Source organism: Schistocerca cancellata, chromosome 3 (assembly GCF_023864275.1).
Source record: "Schistocerca cancellata isolate TAMUIC-IGC-003103 chromosome 3, iqSchCanc2.1, whole genome shotgun sequence".
Classification (NCBI taxonomy): domain Eukaryota; kingdom Metazoa; phylum Arthropoda; class Insecta; order Orthoptera; family Acrididae; genus Schistocerca; species Schistocerca cancellata.
In genome coordinates, this window is record NC_064628.1 from 851,630,182 (window position 1) to 851,655,580 (window position 25,399).

Consider the following 25,399-nt stretch of genomic DNA (forward strand, 5'->3'; position numbering starts at 1 on the left):
GGCAGTCTTTCCTGCAATAAGTATATTATTGAGGTATTTTGCTACTCTTTGGATCTCCCTTGTGAGCTGTTCGAAATACCTCTAAAAATAGCTGGTGCATATGGAATGCTAAAAGGCAGTCTATTATACTTGAAAAGACCAAAAGAGTTGTTGATTGCCAAAAGCCATCGGGAGTCCTCCTCCAGTGGTAACCTGAATTCAGCATCCATAAGATCTGTTTTGGCAAAGAGTCATCCCTCAGATAAACGTGAGAAGATATGCTCGACTTTGAGGATCAGGTAGGCATCGTCTACTGACTGATCATTAATGGTGTCCTCAAAATCCCCACAGATTGGCAGCACTCTGTTGGGCTTCTTGATAAGCATAATCGGGTAGGCCCATCGACTGTTGGGTGTGAGGATGTTCTCCTCTTGCAAGTGCTGCACTATTTTCAATCATCTGGCTGTGCACATCAATACTATGTGCACTATTTTCAGTCACGTGTCTGTGTGCAATAGACTTGTCCATGTATGATGGAAGCTCTAGTGGCATATCTGATGCCTTTGGGCAGCTGCCAGTGTGACCTAGATTCTGCTTGTCAGCTGACAGGCTGGCCTCTATTTGGTCCAGGACCTGCCTGATGGATCTGTTGTGCAGGTGACAGGTGCACATAGGCACTCACCTGAGATTTATTAATACTGAAGCAACTGTTGAAACCATTTATGCTCCAACATACGGCATGTTTGGCAACAGGATGATCAAGCTAGCATTAGAGATAGTTTGGCAGTGTTCATTCATTCTGACACACAGAAATTAGGCATAAAAACATAGTGATGCACAGCAGTAGATATGCAGAAAGTTGGTATAAATACATAGAATGATGCAAAGTAATAGCAATTTAGCTGTGTAATATTGCTTCTTTCGCATATAATCCTGCTGCTTTTTGCATAAAAAATGTCTGTAACAGGTTTGCAACAGTAGATAGTAGGTATTTCACCTGGTTATAGAGCAATGGTCAGGGGAGGGGTGAGTGTGATGCTGGCATGTGGATAGATTAAGATATTATGAAGGGCAGTCAAATGAAAACCAAACACCTACCACAGTGGAAGCATGGAATGGTGCCATTCAAAAGTAATAACAACATGTGTTAAGACATTTATCCCGCTGGAAGAGGAGATGATCAGTTCCTGTTTCGTACAATGTGGCTAGCTGCTGACGGACCTACAACCGCATCCACTCTTGCACTTCCTTGTCCAATTGAACCCAACATCCATGCACGAGTTTCTTCATGTTGCCAAAATGTGAAAAATCACACAGTGAAGGATCTGGGCTGTATGGAGGATGTTGCAGTATTTCCCAACCAAATTGCTGAAGCGTAGCCTTCGTCTGATTGGTAGTGTGGGGGCAGGCATTAACAGGCAAGAGAATGATTCTGTCAGACAACATTCCAACAGCCGAAGGGCAACTGGAAAATTCATCTCTGGAAACATCTCATGTCTCCCTGCAAAAGAAATCCAAAACTGTACCCACAAGTACTGGTGATATCATGATGATCTTCTCAGGGTGTATATGCCCTGGACCGACTGGGAAATCTGGGAAAAACTTGGACATTTTTTCATCTGGAAGAAAGCTGGGAAGAACCCGGGAATTTTTTAGAATTCTAGGATTTTTTCATTGTTTCAATTTTCATTAAAATTTTTGTAATTTCAACTGCTAAGAACCAAACTCTAACAAAGAATTTTAATTTAGCTCAATACTGCAGAATTATACTGCAGCAATATAACATAAATGAGAGAAAAATGCCAAAATAAAAATTTAGTTGCAAAGAAAATGTGCCATTTACAATAACAAGGACACAGGGCACACACAGGTGTCTGCCGACAGCAAAATGTATCAAAGGCTTTGGCACAAAAACTATGCAATACTTTGTAACAATAAACTTCTGCCGATGAGTGTGATGTCACAACTGTTTACATTAGGTCAGTTGAGTAGTTGTCAGTGCTCTCATGTGCATGTGCAGAGCTGAAGTCTTGCATGATTAGCTCTTCATCCAGCATCTGGTTACTTGAGGTGTGGCTCAGTTGTGTAAGCAGTAGCAGCAAGCAGCCAAACCCTAACCAGAAAAATTTTTCTGGCACGCCCAGGCCGCCAGGTTTGTGTGTGCAGATCAGTGAGCGGTCTTGAGTCACAGTGGAGGATAAGTCGCCACATGTCCCATGTCTACATTTAATGATTTTGCTGTTTTCTCTCTTTTACATCTCTCATGTCAAATGAAAACAAAGTGGATTTCTGTGTATGGGAGCTATCAAGTGAATTAAAATACATTCATATAGTTACAGAAGACCAAAAATATGTTGTTTGTTTCAGTTTTCTGATTTTATTGTACCTCCACGTTATTGGCAGTCAAGCATTAATTGTCTTGCAGAACAGTGATGTTATTTTTGTTGGTTTGTTAAAGAATTTTGGCTATCATTAATCTTCTCCACAAAGGCAATCTATTTATTTGAAGCAAATTGTTTCATTACACATTATAGGCTAGTTTCAACTGATCACTGAACTTCAAGTGCACGTTTTTCATCTTCTGGTATGTATGGCATAATGCCATAATAAACAATGAATCGTGACATAGTACAGTACTGCTACTGCAAGAAAACTGGCATCCAGAAAATCTCACTGAAAAGTTAATACCAGGTAGGGGCCTACTTCAGTGTGAATCTGGACATACGAATGTGTACTTTAAGCCTAATTATGCATTTGAGTATGGTTTACAAAATTCCAATGATCTTGGAATATTCTCTGATGTCCTGTTCTTTTTATGACATAATGTAAGCTCTCTTAATGCTGTATGCATGTGTAAAAGTTCAGTTGAGGAGGACTAAGCAGGCAAATTTGGCCAGTAGTATTGAATAAATTGTTTTGTTTCAAATACATCGACAGCCTTAGCAGAATTTTACAAATCTGCCTTCTGTGAAATACAATGGTTTTCAATCACGACATGTTTCATCACTTGTCTGGTACCTCCTCTAGGCTTTATGTTATTTCTTAATTTATGTTGCTTGTATCTTAAATTTACAGAATGCCATTCTTCGCTATATTATAGGTTAGTAGCACACTATTTTATCACTGTAACTCCCCACAAGGCTGTATTTTTACTCCTGGAGTAGAGTATAAATGGCCAATCACACAATTTCTTAGCTTCACAGATAACCTTGTTGATTGTTAATCCATTTGAAAAAATCATGGAAAACTTACTGTTCTTAGTTCTGGTGTATACATATAGCTGTTTTTCTGCAAAGTATGAATAAAAAAAAATGTTAAAGTCACCACATAGCAAAATATCAGGGTATTTTGAGTTGTATAGTCTAGTTTTGAAACTAATATTATACCAAGGACTGCTTTTATTATTCGGCATTCCTTATCTGGAGCAGTCTACTGCCTGTCGAATCTCTGGAACAGTTCTGAAGCAAATGCCACGAAGTGGTTCCTTCATCTTCAGAATCAGTCACAAGGGCTTAAGTCCGGGGAATATGGTGGGTGGTACAATACTTCCCTGTCCTATCGACTGAACAGAGCAGCCACAGCTTGCGCTGTATGCGCCCGCGCATTGTCATGCAAAATGATGGGAGGGTTGCACAGGTGATTCTCCAAAAACAAACAGTGATACTGAGCATTGACGGTCTGCCGGGGAGGAACATAATGCGTTAGGATAACACCATCACAGTTGTACACGAGAATCACCTTAACTTTAGACCGCTCCATTTGCACCATCAACAGAACAGGCTCTGCTAATGGTATACTATGCCTTCCACGTCATTGGCAACAGGTTCTACACAATGCTGGGGACTACTTTGAAGGACAGTAGCAGGTGCAAAAGTGTAACTCTTTTGTATTGGTTGTGAATAAATAGTTGCCACTATTTAAGTTCTAACCCTCATATGTTAATTTAAACCTTTAACTCTTTCTATTTTTGTGGTTGCGCTACTTAACAGTGATGTTCCTGTTGGCTGTCTGCATCACGTGTCATATGCTCTGAATGTCTGCTATCATTGGTTGGCGAGAACACTTGATGTGAATTATGATCGCCTAACAAAAGGACATAGCAATCTCGATGTCAGTGCTTCGGAGACTAATATGGTGGAACTCGTATTTATACTTTCGTAATAAGAAAATATGGAGTGTACATATTGTTACCGCATCAAAGATATTTTTGAAACACATTATTTAACATAGAGAAAGTGTATTTGCATCCAGTAAAAAGCATATTTTAACCAGGAACAATCCAGGATTTTTTTTTTTTTTCTTGGCCTTGTATACATCCTGCCTTCTTGTATGACTCCAGGGGCCCTGTGCTCATTGAGTTCCTTGAGTGTGGAACCACAATCAATGTGCTGCGCTATGAAGACACTTTGCAGGAAGTGCAACAGACTATGAAGTCATAATGCCCAGGTATGCTATCGGATGGACTTACTTTGTTGCGTGATAATGCCCGGTCCACACTGACAATCGGATGAAGCCTACACTTCAGTGATTTGGTTGGGAAACATTGCAACATCTTCCGTACAGCCCAGATCCTTAACCGTGTGATTTTCACATCTTTGGCTGCATGGATAGCAGTTGCCGTTAGATGAGGGAGTACAAGAGTGGGTGCAGTTGTGGATCCCTTAACGACTGACCGCCTTCTCCAAAACAGGAATTGATTATCTTATCTCCCAGTGGGATAAACATCCTAATGTATGTGGTGATTACTTTTGAATCGAACTATTCCGTGGTTGTATTGAGGTGGGTGTTCGGTTTTCATTTGACTGCTGGTTGGATGTAGATTGAATGGACAACAGAACATTACTTTGCAGGAAAGTGGCATTGTGTAAGAATATAGAAGCAATGGTGAGGACAGAAACAAGCTAAACATTCTTAAAGAAAATAGTTTTATGGCAAAAGTTACTTGTCTGGAATTGAACAAGAAGTTAGTGAGATATTATAGTTGAAAAGGTAAAGAAAAGAGCTCATAAAGGTGAGTTCAGAAACTTCTTAGTATATTGTATCACAACAAGATATTTATAATTAAGGCAAATGAGAGCAGATAACATCCAGGTTAATGAACTGGGGAACTGAAAGAGTAGTAGAGCATGTTAATTACAGAAAATGACAGGAATTGAAGCAAGCAATACACGTTTTCAAAATTTTAATTACTCAAATTTGGTATGGATAACATGGCACAAAGTGGAAAGAACTGGAGAATCATTTGATTCCAGTCGTTGATTGATTACTGAAGGAAGAAGAAAATAAAAACGTTAGAGAAAGTTGAGTTTATTTCAGTATGTATATTTTATACAGCTCCACATAAGTTTCTTTTTGTAAGCAAAGCTGTAGTGTGTAGGTAACAAAATAGTCAAATACATCCTGCCAGCAGGCTATTGCCTTATCATAATTTTATGTACAATGTTTGATATTTGAACATTTATGTAATGTCTTGACTTGTTCTCCTTGTCTTGATTTGTTCTCCAGCAAGAGTTTACATTTTCATGATGCATCTGATGTCTGTTACTGTAAAGAAATATCTTAAATTTGAAGATTGGTTCCTTAAAACAGCAAATTATTAAATTGCTCTTGTTCTACAGTACCTTAAACAACCAGGCTGAAGCAGCAGCCCAGAAAATATTTGAAAGCAGCATGGCTTCTACTGCACAGAATCGTCGAAAAACCCATAGTGAATTACAGGAGAAACTGAACAATCTCTTGATCGATGTACGATTATTTGAAAAAGGGCTCCGCTCTTTTAATGACAAAGATTTACAGCAACAATTAACAAAATATCTCTTGAAGAGTCTATGCACTGACATAGTTACTGATCTTTTTACATATGTTGCACAGGAAAATATGCTTCAGTGTGATTTAACAAAGGAGCTAACAGCAGAGGTAATTTCTTGTTCTTCTTTTTATAATAATAATAATTCGTTAGTCAGCCATTCAATGATCATGATAGCTTACAACCATTACGACAATTGTTCTTATTTTTGTGCTCTCTCTCTCTCTCTCTCTCTCTCTCTCTCTCTCTCTCTCTCTCTCTCTCTCTCTCTAATCTTCTTATAGCCACACTCAGAAAGTTCTGTAGAAAGCCTATAGAACTTCTAAAAGTGTTTCAGTTTTGTGCATCTTATTGTATACCCAAATGTTTATATGCCATGGCATTGTTGTTTTGGTTTTGAATCACAGATGGTGGAGACACATTTTGTTCATTTAGAGTAATTTGTTCTTTGTATGATCATAAAAACAAATTCTGGTTTTACAATTTGTGTCAAATTTTTTCTACTTTGTAATATATTTTTGGTATTGATTTTTTAAAGTGTAGATTTCATCTCTGTAATTTGGACCCAGTATGTTGTGAAAGATCATTGTCTCTTTTCATTTTAATTCAGATATTAAACATAAGACACTCTACTGCACATACTGAGATATATGTAATGAAAATCATGTCTTTTGGAAATCTATTGTCACTTATTTGTGCCTCACTTTCAGTTCAATATTGTTGTTAAAATTATTTTAAACTTTTCCTTCCTTGTGTCACACTAGTTTACCTTCTAGTGATTTTTCTTTATTTTACACCCTTCCTTAACTACTTTGTGAGACAGATTAGGGCTCTGAGTTTGCCACAGTTGTTACCTTAAATTATGCTGCCAGTGTATCATGACCAGCTAGTACTTAGAAAATAATTTATGAGTGAAGGAGGCCACACACCTAATAGCAGAAGCAATGAGTTGTTGATAGGCACATACAAAAGAGAATGAAAACATGCTTGCCAGGATTGCATTTTGGTAGGTGGACTGGGGTGGGATGGGGATTGTGTTGCATGAGATGGGTGAAGGGAGAAAAATAGGGGAGAAGCGTTACAGATGGGTAGCTAGTGGCTCAAAGAGAGGCAACAGGTTTGCTGGCTAGGAATACAGGAGGGAGTGACAAATGGACAGCTAGGCATGTGATAATGTGTACCAGAGCCAGCGAGATGTGGTGCATAGTTAAGATGATATGGAGGAGTGGCTTTAGACATAGTGACAGGACAGGGAACTGTTGGGTAGAGGATATGAGGACAGTGAGTTAGCAGAGATTGAGGCCAGGAGGGTTTTGGGAGTGAAGGATGTGTTGTAAGAGTAACACCCATCTGTGTAGTTCAGAAAAGCTGGTGCTGGAGGGAAGGCTCCAAATGGCATGGGCTGTAAAGCATCCCTTGAACTCAAAACATGTTGTGCTCAGGAGTCTGTTATGCCACTGTGAGGTCAACTTTGTTCTTGGCCAAGATTTGATGGTGGCCTTTCATCCTGGCGAACAGCTGGGTGGTTGTTGTGCTGGTACAAACAGATGTGCATTGATTGCAGCAGAATTGGCACAGTAGAGGAAATCAGATATAAAGGTAGGGTTCCCACAAAAGCAATACACAGTGTTTGAACCACTCTCATGTCAAATTTATAATGAAAGTAGTAGATGCATGTAAGACATAAACAATCATGATGGAACTACATAGTTTCTTTCATAACATGAGTAATAAAATAAGATGATTGCATTTCCTGGGTGGAAACGTGTATAAAGGCACTCACTGTCCTGTTGTGTAAATGCATTGTTAGTACTTTGCCTAACCTCTGTTCTTCCTAAATACCTCAAAAAATTCTCTTTGGCATTGATTCTGTTAGGGTTTGTTGATCTTGTAGTGCAGATGCTGCCCACTCTTCTCGTATTGCTCATTTCAGCTCACATACAATCTCAAATTGTGTTCCATTGTGATAAACATACCTTGAGAGTGTTCCCCAAACATTTTCCATGATGTTTAAATCTAGGTCGCGTGCAGGCAAGGACAAGAGATTGATATCATTACCTCCAAACCCTTCTTGGTTATGCAGGGATCTGCACAGATGCATTTCCATGTTGAAACTAGACTTTTGTCCCGTAGGTCGTCATACATTCTGATCCATTCTGCCTCAGTGTACATATTGTAGTTCATTCTACTGTACACCGAAACAATGTGCTGCAATTTATCTTTCGTGTAGAATGCTGCCTAAATCACAAATCTTCCACCACTAAAATTTCTGCTCATTCTTACCTGCCGCTCTGTTCTCAGATCATGTCAGTCATATTGAAATCCATCCAGACCACCTAAATTAAGCCTCTTTTCATCACTGAAGATCACTTTATTCCATTCTGGAGTCCATGACGTGTGTTTTTCAGCAAGCTCCAAACTAGCCTGTTTATGTTCAGGTGTTAGAGCACATTTCTGCAGTCATTTCTTGAATGCAACATGTTTTACCATTTGACAAAATATGTCATTCAGATTTGGCAGTTCCTGGCAACTGTAAATCAGCAACAAGTTGAGATGAATGATGGTTTGTGGCCCTTGCTTTGTACTGAAGTAATCATATTGTTGCCTCGGATAATTTTTTACTTTGTCCATGTTTTCCATTTTGTCCATATTATGTGCTGAATATAGTGAAATAATAAATCGCTGCACTTAAATGCTTCAACTTCTTGGTGACGTGACAATTGGAGTGTCCCATTTCCTTGTACACTTCAATTTTTTCCTTTTTCGTCGCATGATAAATGTTTTCCGCACGGCTATGTCACATTCGTGGTTTATGTACACAATATGCATTGTCACTAATGGTGTCTCTTTTCTATTGGCAGGAAAGGCATGTACGCACACAGCAACACCACACGGGGCCAACTGCCTTTATGTCGAGTTTCATCCTCTACCACTTCAGTCACTGATATTTTGTTATATACTGTGCTACTGACATCGAATGTGATACCATTTGACTGCATTTGTCAGTATATTTGATCTCATACTACTGCATATACACTGTGTGCAACTATGCCAACTGACAGTAGTAGTTTTCCTATAAATATCCATCCCTTTATAGTGATTTCCACTACTGTATATAACATGGCTACTTTCACAAGTGGCACTGTCTTTGATGGAAGAGTATAAACCTGAGACAGGACTTGAGTAGGAAGTGCTGGGTAGATGAATAGATGAATCAGGCAAGTCTTCTACAGGCATATGAGATTTGTGGCAAGAGGTTGGGAGTGGGAGTGGCAAAGGGATGGACCAGGATGTTGTGCAGGTTGGGCGGAGATGGAATGCCACTTTAGGAATGGTGGGAAAGATATTGAGTAGGATGTCCTTACTTCCAGTAACACTCTGTCTCCACACCCTCTACTGAACAGTTTCATCTCCCTCCATCCTGCCATGCCTTCCAATCCACATCTCCACATTGTCTTCATCGTGCACTGCCTCTTATCATCTCCAGTTCCTGTGTATCACATGCTTAGCCCATGCACATGTCATGCCTCCCACCCACATTCCTAATGATTAAACCTGCTGCTTTCCTCCAAACCCTTAGCTACCCATCCCCAATGCCTCTTCCTGCATCCCATATCTTTCTTCCACTACCCACCCCACCTGACACGTCCTCCACCCCAAATGTCAATCCCAGAATTGTTTTCCAACCAGTACAATGTAACGTCACAGAGGGGTGTATGTATTTGTGTGTGTGTGTGTGTGTGTGTGTGTGTGTGTGGGGGGGGGGGCATGTGCTCATATGCATGTACTTTAGCTCATCAAAGAATTCCTAGCAAGTTTTCATTCTCTTGTGGGTGTGGCTGTCGGCAACTCTTGCTATTCGATGAGTGGTCTCTTTTACACCTAAATTATTTACATTCTGCAGAATTTTCCTTAGCATTAAGCAATCTTATCATGTGGGTCATATGCAAATTTGGATTGCAGATGGACTTTGTTTCATACTGGCATTGTTTACAAGTGCATATTCAAATATATTTTATTTTTGTGAAATTGATAAATTGCTTCTGACTGTTTAGAGGAGACGGTGACTCAGACAGGCACAGCAAAAAGACAGCTATACCTTTGAGCTTCAGTCAAAAAGCCTTCTTCTAAAGTAGAAAACACAGACACAACTTCCATCTCCGGCGTCTGAGGCCAAACTGCGTACACAAAAACTGCACCTGATGGGAGGACCAGTCTGTTGGTGGGTATAAGGAGGCAGCTGCGGCGGGGAGGAGGAGAGATAGTAGTAAAGGGGTAGAGGAGGGTGCAGAGATGCTTATGGGAGCATGCAGAGACATGGTAGGGTTAGGGTAGGGATGCTATGTGCAGCTGAGATGATTTGGGGACAGCGGCTTGGGGAAAAAGAGAGATGTGGCTGTGTAGTGATGGAGTTGGTGCAGGGAAGATGACAGGTGAGTGAAGGACAGAGAGTAGCAGAGGCTGAGGCAAGGGGGTGGTTAAGAGAATGCAGGATACAGTGGAACTTCGATTTTGCTTTCTCGGATAAATACATAGCCCCTGTGAAAAACCCACAAGATCAATGTAAAAATCTCTGATTTTACATTTTGTCCAACTAAGGTTTACCTTGATTATAAGTTCATACTCAATGTCTCGCTTGACTTCATCTCATTTTCTTCCCATTGACATTGGATGTCACTAAACAAGTTACAAGTGGCTAAAAAGACATATAGTTTGCACCACAGGTGGTGGCAGAATTAGGGGAATATTTTTGGCCATTGTGGAGAGGGGAGACGTGAGACAGGAAACGCTGATATAATCCACGATCGGTGTTGCCAGCACAACTTGCAACATTTACCTTCACCATGCAGTTATGATACAACTACTGCAAGGATGCTGCGGTAAAGGAAAAACAAGACAGTCAACGTGAAGCGTTCCAGACCGAGCCACTATTTGATGAAGAGTCCCAGCCACCACCTTTTGTGCCACTTGTAATTCAGTCTCATCGTTTTTCACATATTTCCCGCATACGGTGTTCCGCAGCAATATGTCATCAATCTTTTAAATTTGAAGTTTGAGTCTTGAAGAATATGCTCAATCATAATCGAGGAAACATCGACGATTTCAGGCTAGTGAACTCTTATTGGTTGGTGACTTGTTAAGCAACGTAGTAGCCAGTGCAGCCACCAATACATGCAAAATGAGCTCACCTACCGGATGTGTGTAGAGGGGGTGTGGCCCTTCAGTGTTGGGAGTGCAGGTTGGGGCGAAAGCATTTTAAGAAGTGCTGAAAATACACTTTTTGTGCAAATTATGTGCTATGGCAGAGATGTCACGTGGAAATAGAACAATAGGGTTTTGCAATAGCACATTTTAAAGACTTTAGTGTTCAAATCTGACATGATACAGTTGCAACAACACGATACAATTGCAACAATTACATACACTAATCATGCGTATACTTTGCACCACACGCTATAGCTCATAAAGTTTGGCATCAGTGACACAGGGCATGAAATGAAATTGTAGCACCTGAGCTTTCTTTCAAATTAACATTTTACACAGTATGCAGAAATTCACCGAGCCGACTGTAATAAGCTTTGTAACATCAATTAAGAAAGTAAACTCATTTTTTCACATCTTTGATTCTCTCAACAAGCCTAAAATAACACTTTAATGGTGGTGAGCATATGAAGTGCAGCTCATAAGAAAAACATTAAACAATAACAACAATAGTGACAAAATGTCATTAAGCAGATGTCCAAATTTATGCTTAGGGCTTAACTGCTAAGCTGCTGTGATGTTTGTGGTGTAATTCACCATGTTCATCAATTTTTACTTTTTTCTGGATGAGCACAAAGGATGATCTCTCAAAAATGCATGTTTGAACATATAATTTGCGGTCATAGAATGTCTTAAAATAGCTAGATTACCTTGTACCCAGATATCAGTTTCAATTTTTTGATGAGTTTGAGTTTTTACTTGCTGTTACACATCTTTGATTTTTTTTAGGAACTGATTAAATTGATTGCTACAAATTATTGTATAAACATTGTTTTGTAGATTTAATTTCCTCACTTAGACAAATTTTATACAAAGTGTTGGAGAGGATTGTGATTTTTAATCACATATGCCAATTACATGTGTTTTTGCTCATATTTTGGGGGGCGTTTTAACATTTTCCTCAGTTTTGAGTTTTTGAAGCCTGGACCACACAAAAACATAAAATAGGTGTTTCACTGTATATTGCAGGGAGAGTTCGCACCTGTACAATTCAGAAAAGCTGGTGTTGATAGGAAGGATCCGGATGGTGCAGGCTGTGAATTAGTAGTTGAAGCTACGAATGTTGTGTTGAGCAGTATGTTCAGCAACTGGGTGCTCCAGCTGTCTCTGGGTTTCAGTTTGTTGGCAGCCATTCATGTGGACAGACAGCTTGTTGGTTGTCATGCTTACGTAGAAAGCAGCACAGTGGTTGTCAGCTTAGTTTGCAGATCACATGATTGCTTTTATAGGTAGCCCTGCCTTTGATGGGATAGATAGGTGATGCCTGTGACCAGACTGGGGTAGGTGGTAGTGGGAGGATGTATGGGACAGGTCTTGCATGTAGATCTATTGCAGAGACATGAGCCAAGAGGCAAAGGATTGGAAGAAAGGGTAGAGTAGGGATTGACAAGGATGTTGTGTAGGTTCAATGGGTGCTGGAATACTGTGGGAGTGTTAGGAAGGATAGTGGGTAGGATATTCCTCCTTTTAGAGCACAACAAGAAGTAATCGAAACACTGGTGGGGAATGCAGTTCAGTTGTCTCAGTTCTGCATGGCACCAAGTCATGAGGGAAGTCATCATTTGTGGCCTGATGGTGGGAATGTTGGAGGCGGTATATGTCTGGAGGGACAAGGCAAGGGAGATCTGTTTCTGAACAAGGTTGTGGGGGTAATTTTGTCTGTAAAGGCCTCAGTGAGACCCTTTTTATACTTGGAGGAGGACTGCTCGTCACTAGGCTGTGGTTCTGAGCAGTTCCCCTCCAGACTGCATCCATACTTGGTTCACCATAAAACTAAACCTCATGTAAACATTAAATGCTGAAACCTCATTGGATTTCGTTTCGCGTGGAGCGGAACCCAAGCTGTCTCCAGTGCAGTCAATTATGACAATGAGGATACATTTTATGCTGTGTGTTATGTGTACATCGACTCAGCGATAATACGGGACAACAGCTTTACCGGCGCATTTAACTTGGATGGCACTGGCCAGCCACCTGATACAACTAACCTGCAGTGATGTGAACAGTTGTAGTAAAGACATAAAAAGAGTTGAGCAGAGAACAATATAGCATTGAATGTCATTTAAGTTTTGAAATTGAGGAAATAATGGTAAAACGCAGGTGATATGCTTCATCGGTGATCTGATGGAAAACATAACATGCTCTCGATCTTAGCCAACACAGCAGTATAATTAAAAATAAGAATGATGAAAATCCCTGTCTTTTAAAAGGGTAATTTTTGTACATGAGCTATGTCCAGCGTAAAAGTGCACTGCTGGGATTTCACCATGGAGTTAAATATTGAAGCCACTGAAGGTGATACAATCAGTCATCTGATAATTTCTGAATGCCTTCCATATCAGACTCTGAGGAATATGGTACACTTCGGTACTGCTACATTGATAATGAGGCAATCAGCAGCAGAATCCCAAGCCACCAGAAAGTCCACATTCCTTCCTTCTCTTTTATGGCATACTATTCTGCATTTCACTATCATTCAGTAGTGACATGTCACAAAACTTCTTGCATTAGTTCAGTATCTTTGGCAGCTTAAATATCTTGTTATTTCTTGTGACAAATCCCTTAGCTTGGCTCCATATCAGTTCTATTGGGTTCAGATTTCAGTGTTAAGGTGACAACTGTAAAAATGCAGCATTTGTACAGTGTGCTCAACACCTTGAAAATTACTGTTTTCCATATTTCTGTGACACTTACTACTCTGGCTCGTGTGAGACCACATCTGTCCTACAAAACAATGGACATATTCAAACAAAGCCTGTTTGATTTTTCATTTATCTCCAAAAAATTTAACTGTGTAGTGTTTCATTAACTTCAGCAGTCTTTAACAATCTTTTATAAAATGTCAATAATTAAGAATATGTATTTGCATTGAAAACCAGAATTTTGCATGTGATATGTTATTAGAAACTAGATGATGATCATTTTTCTTGAAAAAATGGTGATTAAGTCTCAATTAATTACATAACAAGGTGTGTTTAAAAGTAAAGTGACTTTATATTTTTATGAAAAAATATGTATTTATTCATCAATATTCATGTTGTCTCCTATGCTTCTTCCAGTCCTTGAAGTACTTCTCATAAGCACTTTTAGGTGTAGCCTGGAGTACTTCCATCGATGCAGTTTTTATATCCTCAGTTGTTGAAAATCTTTATCCTTTCATAGATCTCTTTAGTTTTGGGAACAGAAAAAAGTCGCAGGGGGCCAAATCCATTGAATATGGTGGCTGAGGCATGATTTTGTGTTGTTTTTTGTCCGAAAAATCTCTCAAAAGCAACCATGAATCAGCAGGTGCATTGTTGTGATGCAAAAGCCATGAATTTTTTTTCCACAATTATGGGAGTTTTTTGCGTATTGCTTCTCCCAAATGGTGCATAATATCAATGTAATACTTCTTATTGACCGTACGACTCTTGAGGCAAAAATTCATGATGCACTATGCCACAGTATTTGGGGGAAAAAAAAACAACAATGAGCAACACTTTGACATTTGATTGAACTTGGTATGCTTTTTTCAGTCTTGGCTGTCCGGGATGCTTCCATTGGGGCGATTCGTATCTGGTTTCGACATCGTAATCGTAAATACATGATTCATCACCAGTAATGACCCTTTTGAGAAAATCATCGATGTCATTCAAGAGCTCCTGAGCGATGCACATGCGACATTTCTTCTGATCAAAATTGAGAAGTTTCGGAAAAAACTTTGCTGACACACAGCTTGTGCCCAGAACATCTGAAAAAATTGCATGACACGAGCTGACTGATATGCTAACATCCTCAGCAACTTCTCTTACAGTAATTCGATGATTTTCCGAAACAATTAAACAATTTTCTTCACAGCTTCGACGTTGTCATCTGTTGTTGATATGCTGGGGCGTCCAAAGCAAGGTTCGTCATTGGGCATCTTCTCGGCCATCTTGGAAAATCTTGTACCATTGTAAACATTATTTTTCTTATAAAAGATGCATCATATGCCACTATCAACATTTAAAGTGTCTTAGAACATTTGATTCCATTTCTCGCACAGAATTTGACGCAAATTCCTGGCTCTATTTTTTATAATAATCGTAAATCACAGAGTGCTGTGAAACACTTCGAACCTTTCTGTCTGTCAAAAGCAAATGAAGTATGCTGTACACTTGAAACTGTGAACATATGTTCAGGACAAGTGTACCAAAATAATAAAAAAAAATCAATAATTGAATGTATGTTGCCCACACAATTTGAAAAGTCATCTTACTTTTTGAACAGCCTTCATATATTTGATGAATTTCATATTTAAATGATTTACATATACTAACTGAACAAAAAAATTGTAGGTTACAACAGAATTCGAGCTGCTGCCCACCAGCCAAGAAAAATGTCAAAGCCGATTTTTCTCTGTAATCTTGTGAAAAACATTAAAAACAACTTGTTTCTAGCCATTAATGGTGTACTGTTTCACTATGAAGCAGGAAGCAGTGTCATTCATTTTCGTGGTACGTATGAACAGCGAGACAATCAGAGCACAAGAAACGCTTACAAAGACTGTGACTGTACACAGTTTGGTGAAATAAAAATTACATAGCTCTGGTATGATTAACAAAAACATTGATGTCTGTTAGTACATCAGAATTTCTTAAAGTTTCATTTACAGTGACATAGTAACAAGATATCTAATACATAAATTGGACCTACTTCTAAGAGCAGAACAACACCAGTGTACAAGAGCTGTGGCTGCTGACCAGTCATCACGTTTTTGTTTGTTTACATCAGGTTTATTCTTATGATGAAGGAAGTGTACCAGCCCTACCCTGTTCCTACCACCCCACTGGACACTTCCACAAGCTGCTCTGCATGTTCCCCTACCCTGTTATCCCTCCCCCTCCCTGCCCAAACCTTCTCCTTACGCCCACCACCAACAGATTAGTTCTCCTATGAGGTGCAGTTACTGTATGCAGTTTGCCCTCAACAGCCAAGACAGTGGTTGTTTGTGTATGAGATGTGCTTGTGTGAATTTGTGTGTATTTCCTGCTGTAGAAGAAGGCCTTTTGGCCGAAAGCTCAAATGTACAGCAGTCTTTTTGTTGTATCTGTCTGCGACTCGGCTTCTCCTCCTTGTAGTGAGTAGGCGTCCGTCTCTTTCATAATATTGTCATTATTTCATCCTAGATTTTCCATTGTATCTTATTTTTGTATTACATACCACATGATTCTTTCTTATGAAGGAGTGATATAAACTTCAAATATATGATAGCCAGGAGGGAGAATTTAGTCTTAGTTAGTATAGTCCTTGGATAACTGATAGTTGACAGAAAAACCGTATGAATTTGATTAAATTAAAGGAATACTAATTTCTTCTTATTGGCAGTCACCATGGTGCAAGATGTGTTAGTATTGTTTTTCACTTAATATATCTGTCCAAATTCAATGGTTTTTCGATGTCAGATGGTACACCAATAGCAATTTTGAGACATTCTCTCAAAAATTAAATAAATAAAAAATTAAAAAAGGAGAACCTTTTATTACTGCTTATTTGCTGCATGATGAAACTTAATATGTGGTGATTGTGTGTGTTGAAAGAATCTTTAACATCCAAAAAATTCATGATGCCTCAAATGTAACTCAGTATATTTTAATATAACAGAGGGAAACATTCCACGTGGGAAAGATATATCTAAAAACAAAGATGACGTGACTTACCAAACGAAAGTGCTGGCAGGTCGATAGACACACAAACAAACACAAACATACACATAAAATGTCTGCTTGTGTCTGTGTATGTGCGGATGGATATGTGTGTGTGTGTGTGTGTGAGTGTATTCCTGTCCTTTTTTCCCCCTAAGATAAGTCTTTCCGCTCCCGGGATTGGAATGACTCCTTACCCTCTCCCTTAAAACCCACATCCTTTCGTCTTTCCCTCTCCTTCCCTCTTTCCTGATGAAACAACCGTTGGTTGCGAAAGCTTGAATTTTGTGTGTGTGTTTGTGTTTGTTTGTGTGTCTATCGACCTGCTAGCACTTTCATCTTTATCAATATATTTTAAGAGTCATTTAAAATGAAAGAACAATTCAGTTCTCACAAGAACTGGGAAATCTGTTAATAATGAGTTTGTTACAAGGACTTGCTGTGAATTAGATCATTGTTGGACACAGTGCAATCCAAAGGTGAATCCAGTATTTTATGTGTGTATCTCTTCATTCCTAAACATATTGGTGAAAACTTTCAACTAGAAATGTTTTATTTTCTTTCACTCTTCAGATGTTTTTCAGAGTTAAACATAGATTTTGAAGTTCTTATATGAAACAAAAGAGTATGAACAGTGGACTGATTGGTGTATCCGATTAAACAAGAAGACATCTAGAGTTAAAAATCCTACTCGCAAGTGGTTATTTTAATGAGGAGACCCCTGAATAGCTAGATGATGACAACAATAAAATACTAAACATTTAGGTTGGTTAGCACCAAACTAGTATAAATTACTCTTGTAGTAACTATTGCTTCTTTAATCTGGGGTGTTTTAGTAAATTACTTCTTTAATAATACACTCTTTAGTAATTGTTGGAGAGCTTAATTTCTATTTACTTCTTTAGTTGTAACTAAAGTAGTAACACCTTTTTACTAAAGAATTAAGTCATCTCTGCCCGCAGCTGGCACATGCATGGTGCTACTTCTCAGAAAATATTGATTGTCGGCAGGCATTATTGCATCGCCTTTTGTGGAATTTATGTTCTTTGCTATGATTTTAGAAGCTAGAAAGGATTATTAAATTGAATTGTTAAAATTGGAAAATCTAAATGCTATTGTACTAATTAATGATATGATCTGTGTATTATGAAAAAGAAACGTGCTATTGATGGATGAATCTATTGTTAACCTTACCATGTACAGCTACCAATGTCCATTGATGGTTGGTGACACTTATTAATTTAAGCACCAGCTTGAGATACGAGCTAGCAGCAACATGGATGTAACCAAGAAATGTTAAAGAAAACGTACCAGAAAATTAAAAAGAGCAGTTTCTGAAATAATGAGAAAGTTCATAACTATTATTGAATGTAAAAAGCATGATGCCAACATGCTAAAAAGCAAAGGATGCTTGGGAAAAAATAAATGTTGAATACAACACAGAAGCTCTTACACAAAGATCACAAGAGCAACTTAAATTAATTTAGAAGGACATGAAAGTGAAAGCAAAGAAAATGAAAGCTAAATGTTATTGAGAACAATTTCAAACTGGCAGTGGAGTAGGCGAAACAAAGGTCAACAATATAAGCCAAATGATTGTTGATATGATCACACAAGTTTTCAAGGGGATAGCTAGAGTTAACGACAATGACACATCTGAAAATAATGTGATACTTTCAAGCAACTTTGATGATAACTGCTCTGAAGGTAGCAATGAAACAGTTGAAGATGGAAATTTATCCCATAGTCATGAACCTCGGCCTACATTCTGTGGTGGGAGCTTATCAGACTATGTGCCCAGCAAAAGAGGGAGAGAACATGCAGTTGTAGCAAAAAACCGAGAGTTGTTGAAAAGAGCAGACGAACTTCATTCCTTAAAAATGCATTTAATATGAGAGGAATACAATGCAAAAATGTTATTAATAAAAAGACAAAGAGAAATCATAGAAGAAGAGCATAATCTTAAAATGGAAATTATGAATAAGTTCAAGAACGCAATGGAGCAAACTTCAGGTTCCAGTTCTCCAACCGATGTGCTCAAGAAATTTGGGTTTTTGTGAATGAATAAGAAAATATTCATATGTTTAAAACATCTTTTATTTCCTTGATATTTTTTCAAATGGTTAATATGTTCTTGTATGGCATAATATTTATGTTTATCATTTCAGCATTGGTATTAATTTTTGTTAACACCACATTCTAATATTTATCTGAATTTGCAGTATTATAAAATAAGCCTTTTTTTTTTAGAAATAATTAAAACGTTATGACTTTGTATATTCAATTAAGAAATAAAATGAAAATGTTAATCCCCTAGCAAAAAAACAAGAAAGAAAGAATGAAAAAAAGAACATAATTATAAAATTACACATAAATAAAATGAGTCACTTTTCATGCAGTAGTGACAATCCGGTGGCATATTTATTCACTTAAGAAGGAGAAGTCTTTACACTAACTTCTAATTTTACTAGCAAACAAGGTACAATTTTAATTAAAGTAATTAAGCATTATAGACAATCTGACAGTTTGACTTGCAGCATCTCCTTTTTTGGCTGTAATACATGTTGTTCGATGTCATTCACCTCCAGAGCATCGGGGTGAAACACATCTCTAACTTCTATTCCAAAGTTGTGTACAACTGCAGCAGCCACAATAACATTCCCACACTTGTTTGGTCTAAATCACACTGTTTTAGTGACAATTTGGTAAAGTTTCTTCCAAACACTGAACACTCACCTGTTACACATCTGGTAGCAATATGGGCTCTATTGTAGTGCCATTCAGCTCCTGTGTGAACTCGGACCACAGGCATCATAAGATGTTTGGAGAGAGCATAACCACTATTCCAACAAGCAACCCATCATATTGTCAATTATCAAATCCTGCAGCAACTCTACTATTGTCCCAAATGTGTGCATCATACGTGGAACCCAACCAACAGCTTACCACTTTCAAAATTTTCATATTGGCATCACAGATGATTTGTATATTGATAGAAAAGAAATTCTTCAGATTTCTGTATTGTTCTGCTTGTGCTTCAGGACAGAGTGTGGGTATGAGTACACAATCAATAGCCTCTATGATATTTGGGAATCCACCGGTTTAATAGAATTCCCTTTTGTTCTTTGATATACGAGGGTAAGTCGATTATTATCCACAAAGTAGTTATGAAATTTTATTGTAATCAAATAGGAAACTTACAAGAACATCATTTTTCGACATAGTCTCCTTGCGTTTCAATGCACTTGGTCCATCATTGTACAAGCTTCATGATGTCCTCATAAAAGAAGGTTCTTGGCTGGGCTGTGAGCCAGGAATGCACAGCTTCTTTCACTGCTTCGTCAGAGGCAAATCAATGCCCCCTTAATGCCTGTCTGAGTGGACCAAACAAGTGATAGTCAGAAGGGGCAAGACTACAAATTTGAGTTTCTAAAGCGTTTCAGCAGTGTGGGCAGCAGTATGCAGACAGGCATTGTCATGCAACAACACAACACCTTTTGACAGCAGTCCTTGGCATTTGCTTCGAAATGCAGGCTTTAGCCTGGCAGTAAGCATCTCACTGTAACGTACACTGTTTATTGTTGTGCCCCTTTCCCTATAATGTTCCAGTACTGGACCGTGTGCATCCCAAAAAACCATCAGCATCGGTTTTCCTGCAAACGGTTGGGTCTTGAACTTTTTCTTGCACGCTGAATTTGGATGTTTCCATTTCATACTCTGCAGTTTACTCTCCAGCTCATAGTGATGTATCACCAGTAATCATCCTGTCTAAGAAGTTGTCCCCTTCATTACCATAGCGATCCAAATGTTTTTTGCAGATGTCCAAGTGCGTTTGTTCATGCAACTGTGCAAGTTGTTTTGGGAACCTTCTGGCACAAACTTTATGAAACCCAATTCTGTTGTGGATGATTTTGTAGGCAGAACCTTTACTAATTTGCAGAGGATGTGCCACTTTGTCAATAGTTAATCATCTAACATGAACGCTCAATGGTTTCTTCATTTGTGGCGGTAAATGGTCGTCTGGCTCCTTCATCGTGTGTAACACTTGTGTGACCATTTCGGAATTTTTCAATCTATGTGTAGACACTCCGTTGTAGGAAAACACTGTTTCCATACTGTACCGAAAGTCTTCGATGAATTTCGGCCCCTGATATGCCTTCCGAACACAAAAAAAGATCTCTGAATGTTGCTCCTCTTTGGTGCAAATAGACAGTGGAGGAGCCATGATTAACAGCATGGCAGCGATAACGAAACTAATCTAGCGCCTTGAAAATTGCAAAGATATAACAACAAATAAACAAAGCAAGCGTCATCAACGTAAAAGGACAGTACTACCAAAATAAACCAAAATATAACTAAATTGCGGATAAAATCCAGGGAGAAGAAATAAAAACTTTGAGGTTTGCCGATGACATTGTAATTCTGTCAGACAGCAAAGAACTTGGAAGAGCAGTTGAACGGAATGGATAGCGTCTTGAAAGGAGGATATAACACCAACAAAAGCAAAACGAGGGTAATGGAATGTAGTCGAATTAAGTCGGGTGATGCTGGGGGAATTAGATTAGGAAATGAGACACTTAAAGTTGTAAAGGAGTTTTGCTATTTGGGGAGCAAAATAACTGATGATGGTCGAAGTAAAGAGGATATAAAATGTAGACTGGCAATGGCAAGGAAAGCGTTTCTGGAGAAGAGAAATTTGTTAACATCGAGTATAGATTTAAGTGTCAGGAAGTCGTTTCTGTAAGTGTTTGTATGGACTGTAGCCATGTATGGGAGTGAAACATGGACAATAAATAGTTTGGACAAGAAGAGAATAGAAGCTTTCGAAATGTGGTGCTACAGAAGAATGTTGAAGATCAGGTGGGTAGGTCACGTAACTAATGAGGAGGTAGTGAATAGGATTGGGGAAGTAGAGAAGTTTGTGGAAAAACTTGACTAGAAGAAGGGATCGGTTGGTATGACATGTCCTGAGGCATCAAGGGATCACAAATTTAGCATTGGAGGGCAGTGTGGAGGGTAAAAATCGTAGAGGGAGACCAAGAGATGAATACACTAAGCACATTCAGAAGGATGTAGGTTGCAGTAGGTACTGGGAGATGAAGGAGCTTGCACAGGATAGAGTAGCGTGGAGAGCTGCATCAAACCAGGACTGAAGACAACAACAACAATTGCCTTACCCTCGTATTTTCTTGGATCTGTGGCATGGACACACACAATGGCTTCAAGGTAATTAAACTGTTTATCATACCGTAAAAAGCTCTTCCAGCAGTATTACGATGGATATTAATGAGTTCCTATGTTACAATTTGATAAGTACCTGTGCAAAGGATTTGCATTCCACAAAGAAATTGCAGCCTAGGAGATAAAGCATGGTTTCTGTCAGATTTATGCTACGGTAATGGCTCCAGTATACCAAGCAGCAACCCAAAAGATTCCTTACAAAATCCAATCAGCTCTTTGAAATCACTGTTAACATCACAAATGGGTCTCTTCTCTCCATTACAATCCTCATTCTTGGGATGTTCACCTCTTCCTCCATCTCCATATATTCTTCATAGTCCAGGTAATCCGTAGAGTTTGGCACTTAAAACACAGAACTTGAAGATTGCACCTTACTCTCTCACTTTACTACTACTAGTGCCTAAGAGTAAGTTTTGGCTTTATTTCCTCCTTAAGTTACTAGCATAGTAGTGTACTCCTCAGTGGTGCTCTCTACCAGTAATGGATTAAATAAATTTACTTTTGAAGTAAATGAAAAATTTCCTCTGGAGTAATTTACCCATGCAGTAATTTACTCCTTTAGTTCAGTACTATCGACTTGGAAGTTGCTGATTTCCTTCTCTCTTAGTATCTTACTACTTTAGTTTCACTTACTCCTGGTTGGCTCCCGCCATCCTTAGGTTAAGCCTCATTGAATCGTAGTTGAGTTGTCATAAATTTCATTTATTATTTTAGTGAAGCAATCTAGGTAATATCAGATTGTTCTATAATACTAACCCCATTCACATTTCTTTTCAGGCAAGAATGAAGATCATAAATGAAGTGTCAAATGATATGAAGGAACCACTTTTGAAGCTTCACAAGTCACTGAGTGGAAGTTCAGTGGAAGACTTCATGTCTGCAGTAGAAGTTGTAATGGGTCAAGGAATATGTGACATGATAGTACGTAAGCCAGATAAAAAGAAAGAAAGGTACATTTATTTCTTTCTGTATGCATTTAACATTTAACTTAATTTGTCCAATCATATCTAATGCTTCACTTTTTCAGAATCCATCTGCTGAATCGCCGACAGAGTCTTTTGGATGAGCTGTCTACGTCACAAGAGCCAGCTAAAGTACTTCTTATTACTGTGCTACTGATATTTCAAGCTGTGACCCAGAGCACGGTACATGCATCTGGCAGATTTGTTAACAACATTCTGTCATTTTTACAACCAAACTTGCCAGCAGACACATTCAACACACTTCAGGAATATTATGGTACTTTATCCAGCAAATGTCTAGCCTGTTCTTTGCTCAGTGTTAGCTGTTACCAATTTATTTCTCCTTTGCTTTCAGGCCTAGTGTGGAAGAATTTACAGGCTGAGCAGAATCCTGACAATTCTTCAGAATGTATGGCAACTTTGGTGGATAAAATGCCAGCTATAAAGGAGATAGCAAACACATTCAAGAAGTTGACAGCCTCTGAAAGACAACAGAAAATTTCAGAGTAACTTACAGTTTCAGGATAAGTTCAAGCAAAACTCTGGATATGTGATTACCATGTGCCTTTTCAGTTAATTTAATCTGTTGGAAAGTCGAAAGAAATATATGGCTGTAAAACAAGAAATGGTGTACAATAAAAATGTATAACTGTGTTTTCTTTATTAAAATTAAAAAAAGGCCTTACAATATAAGCTGTTGTGTCTCAGAAATAGTCTCTGTATGAGGCAAATCAGTTTTTGTCCAACTAAGGAGGACATTCATTCTTTCCCAACAAACTGTTGGGAAAAAGCTTGTGATAAAGCTTAGTGTTCTTGAAACACAAACACATACACATACACAAAGCCATAGTGTACACATTCAGAATTATATTGTAAACACTTAAGAAACAGGAAATAAAGCTATGGTGATGAAACACGCAGGATGAGTGAACTAAAGTGTTTGTCTCAAATATTTTTGGAACCATTTAATACATCATAACTAGTGAAATGTGCTTTTTCTTGTCACAAGACACATTCCATCTTATTCAGTTAAAATATCATGAAATGTTGTGTTCTTCATCTGTTTCTTGCATGCAGTGAGGGTTTGATGTCTGCATGTGCATATGATAAAAATTTTCAATTTTTTTGACTTATGCAGTAAATAAAAAATGAGCGAAAAAACAAGTGTCAAGGGTAAAAAAAGAAAAGTGCAAGCAGGCAACACATTTGTTTCTAAGTGAGAAACAGATGATAGAATGCCACAATTAACAAGTTTTAAGTAAATAATGTGACATCAATAGTGACAAGAACACATCTTAGTAGTTGCAACACATTATTACTATGAGTAGTGTGTTCATATCAATCTGTGCCCTATGCCTTGCCCTATTATGCATATACTAATTTAATGACCAAAAACATGCCTCAATCACACACACACACACACACACACACACACACACACACACCCTTAAGTGAGAACATAATCCTGTAGTTGTTTGGTTGCTGGTTCTTCAAGAAGCAACATAGTTTATTTTTTCAGTCACAGTCAGTGCACTCTGATGTATAATATGCAGGTGCCCAATCAAAGTTTTCTTGTTGCTAGTCCATCTTTCTCATTTAAATCCTATTGCATGTAACAGTCTCCTTAATGTTTTGACAGACCATGGAAATTCAGTTATTTTCCTGATTGCTGTGAAGAGCTCAGTGTAGGAGGAACACTCTTCCCTGCAAGTATAAAACAAGTGTCTTTTATTGCGCTGTATCACATCCCTGTGAAATTATCACAATGAAACTAGTATTCTTTAGATCTCTGATACTTTTTCCAGGCATACGAAGAGAATAGATTCAACAACAGATGTCTCCCTTTTCAAATTTTTTGTTGGTTCTTGCAGGTTCACCAGCATAATTGGCAGCAAGCAGATTACTATGTTTCACTACATATTCTACAGTTTTGCCCCCTACTTAGCTTGCATTTATTGTGAACATCTAACAAAGCACGAAGCCCCATGCGAGTGGAAAAAAGCACAGATAACTGTTGTATGCAGCAAGGGTAGAACAATGGTCCTGCAAAATTACAGACCAACGTCCTTAACATGGGGTTGCTGCAGAATTCTTGAACATATTATGAGATTGAATATAATAAAGTTCCTGGAGACTGAAATGCTTCTGTCCCTAAATTGACAAGGATTTAGAAAGCATCACTGGTGCCCTTTTCTCACATATCCTGTGAACCATGGATGAAGGGCAAAGATGGATTCCATATTCCTAGATTTTTGGAAAGTGTTTGACATAGTGCATTGCTACAGACTGTTAATTAAGGTCCAAGCATATGGATTAGGTTCTTGGGTATATGGGTGGCTTGAAAACTTCTTAATATAGAGCACTAGTGTGACCCATTTTTGAATACTGCTTGAGGGGGTAATGGACCTGTCGATAGAGACTTGGCTGCCACACCCCCTCACCCAGACCCTGACTGCCCCGGTTGGAAGTAGGCAGGTGCTGATGGG

General features: G+C 38.5%; 1 protein-coding gene across 1 annotated transcript in view; it reads left to right on the forward strand.

Annotated features, from left to right (window-relative positions):
* The window catches only part of LOC126175908 (E3 UFM1-protein ligase 1 homolog), a 61,070-nt gene extending 37,503 nt beyond the window's left edge, over positions 1–23,567 (forward strand). Inside the window, exons 10-13 of the mRNA XM_049922975.1 lie at positions 5,598–5,895; positions 22,729–22,901; positions 22,979–23,190; positions 23,269–23,567. Coding sequence (XP_049778932.1) covers positions 5,598–5,895; positions 22,729–22,901; positions 22,979–23,190; positions 23,269–23,423 — 838 coding nt within the window. The 3' untranslated portion in view covers positions 23,424–23,567. The remainder of the gene's footprint in view (positions 1–5,597; positions 5,896–22,728; positions 22,902–22,978; positions 23,191–23,268) is intronic.
* The last annotated feature ends 1,832 nt before the right edge of the window (positions 23,568–25,399 follow it).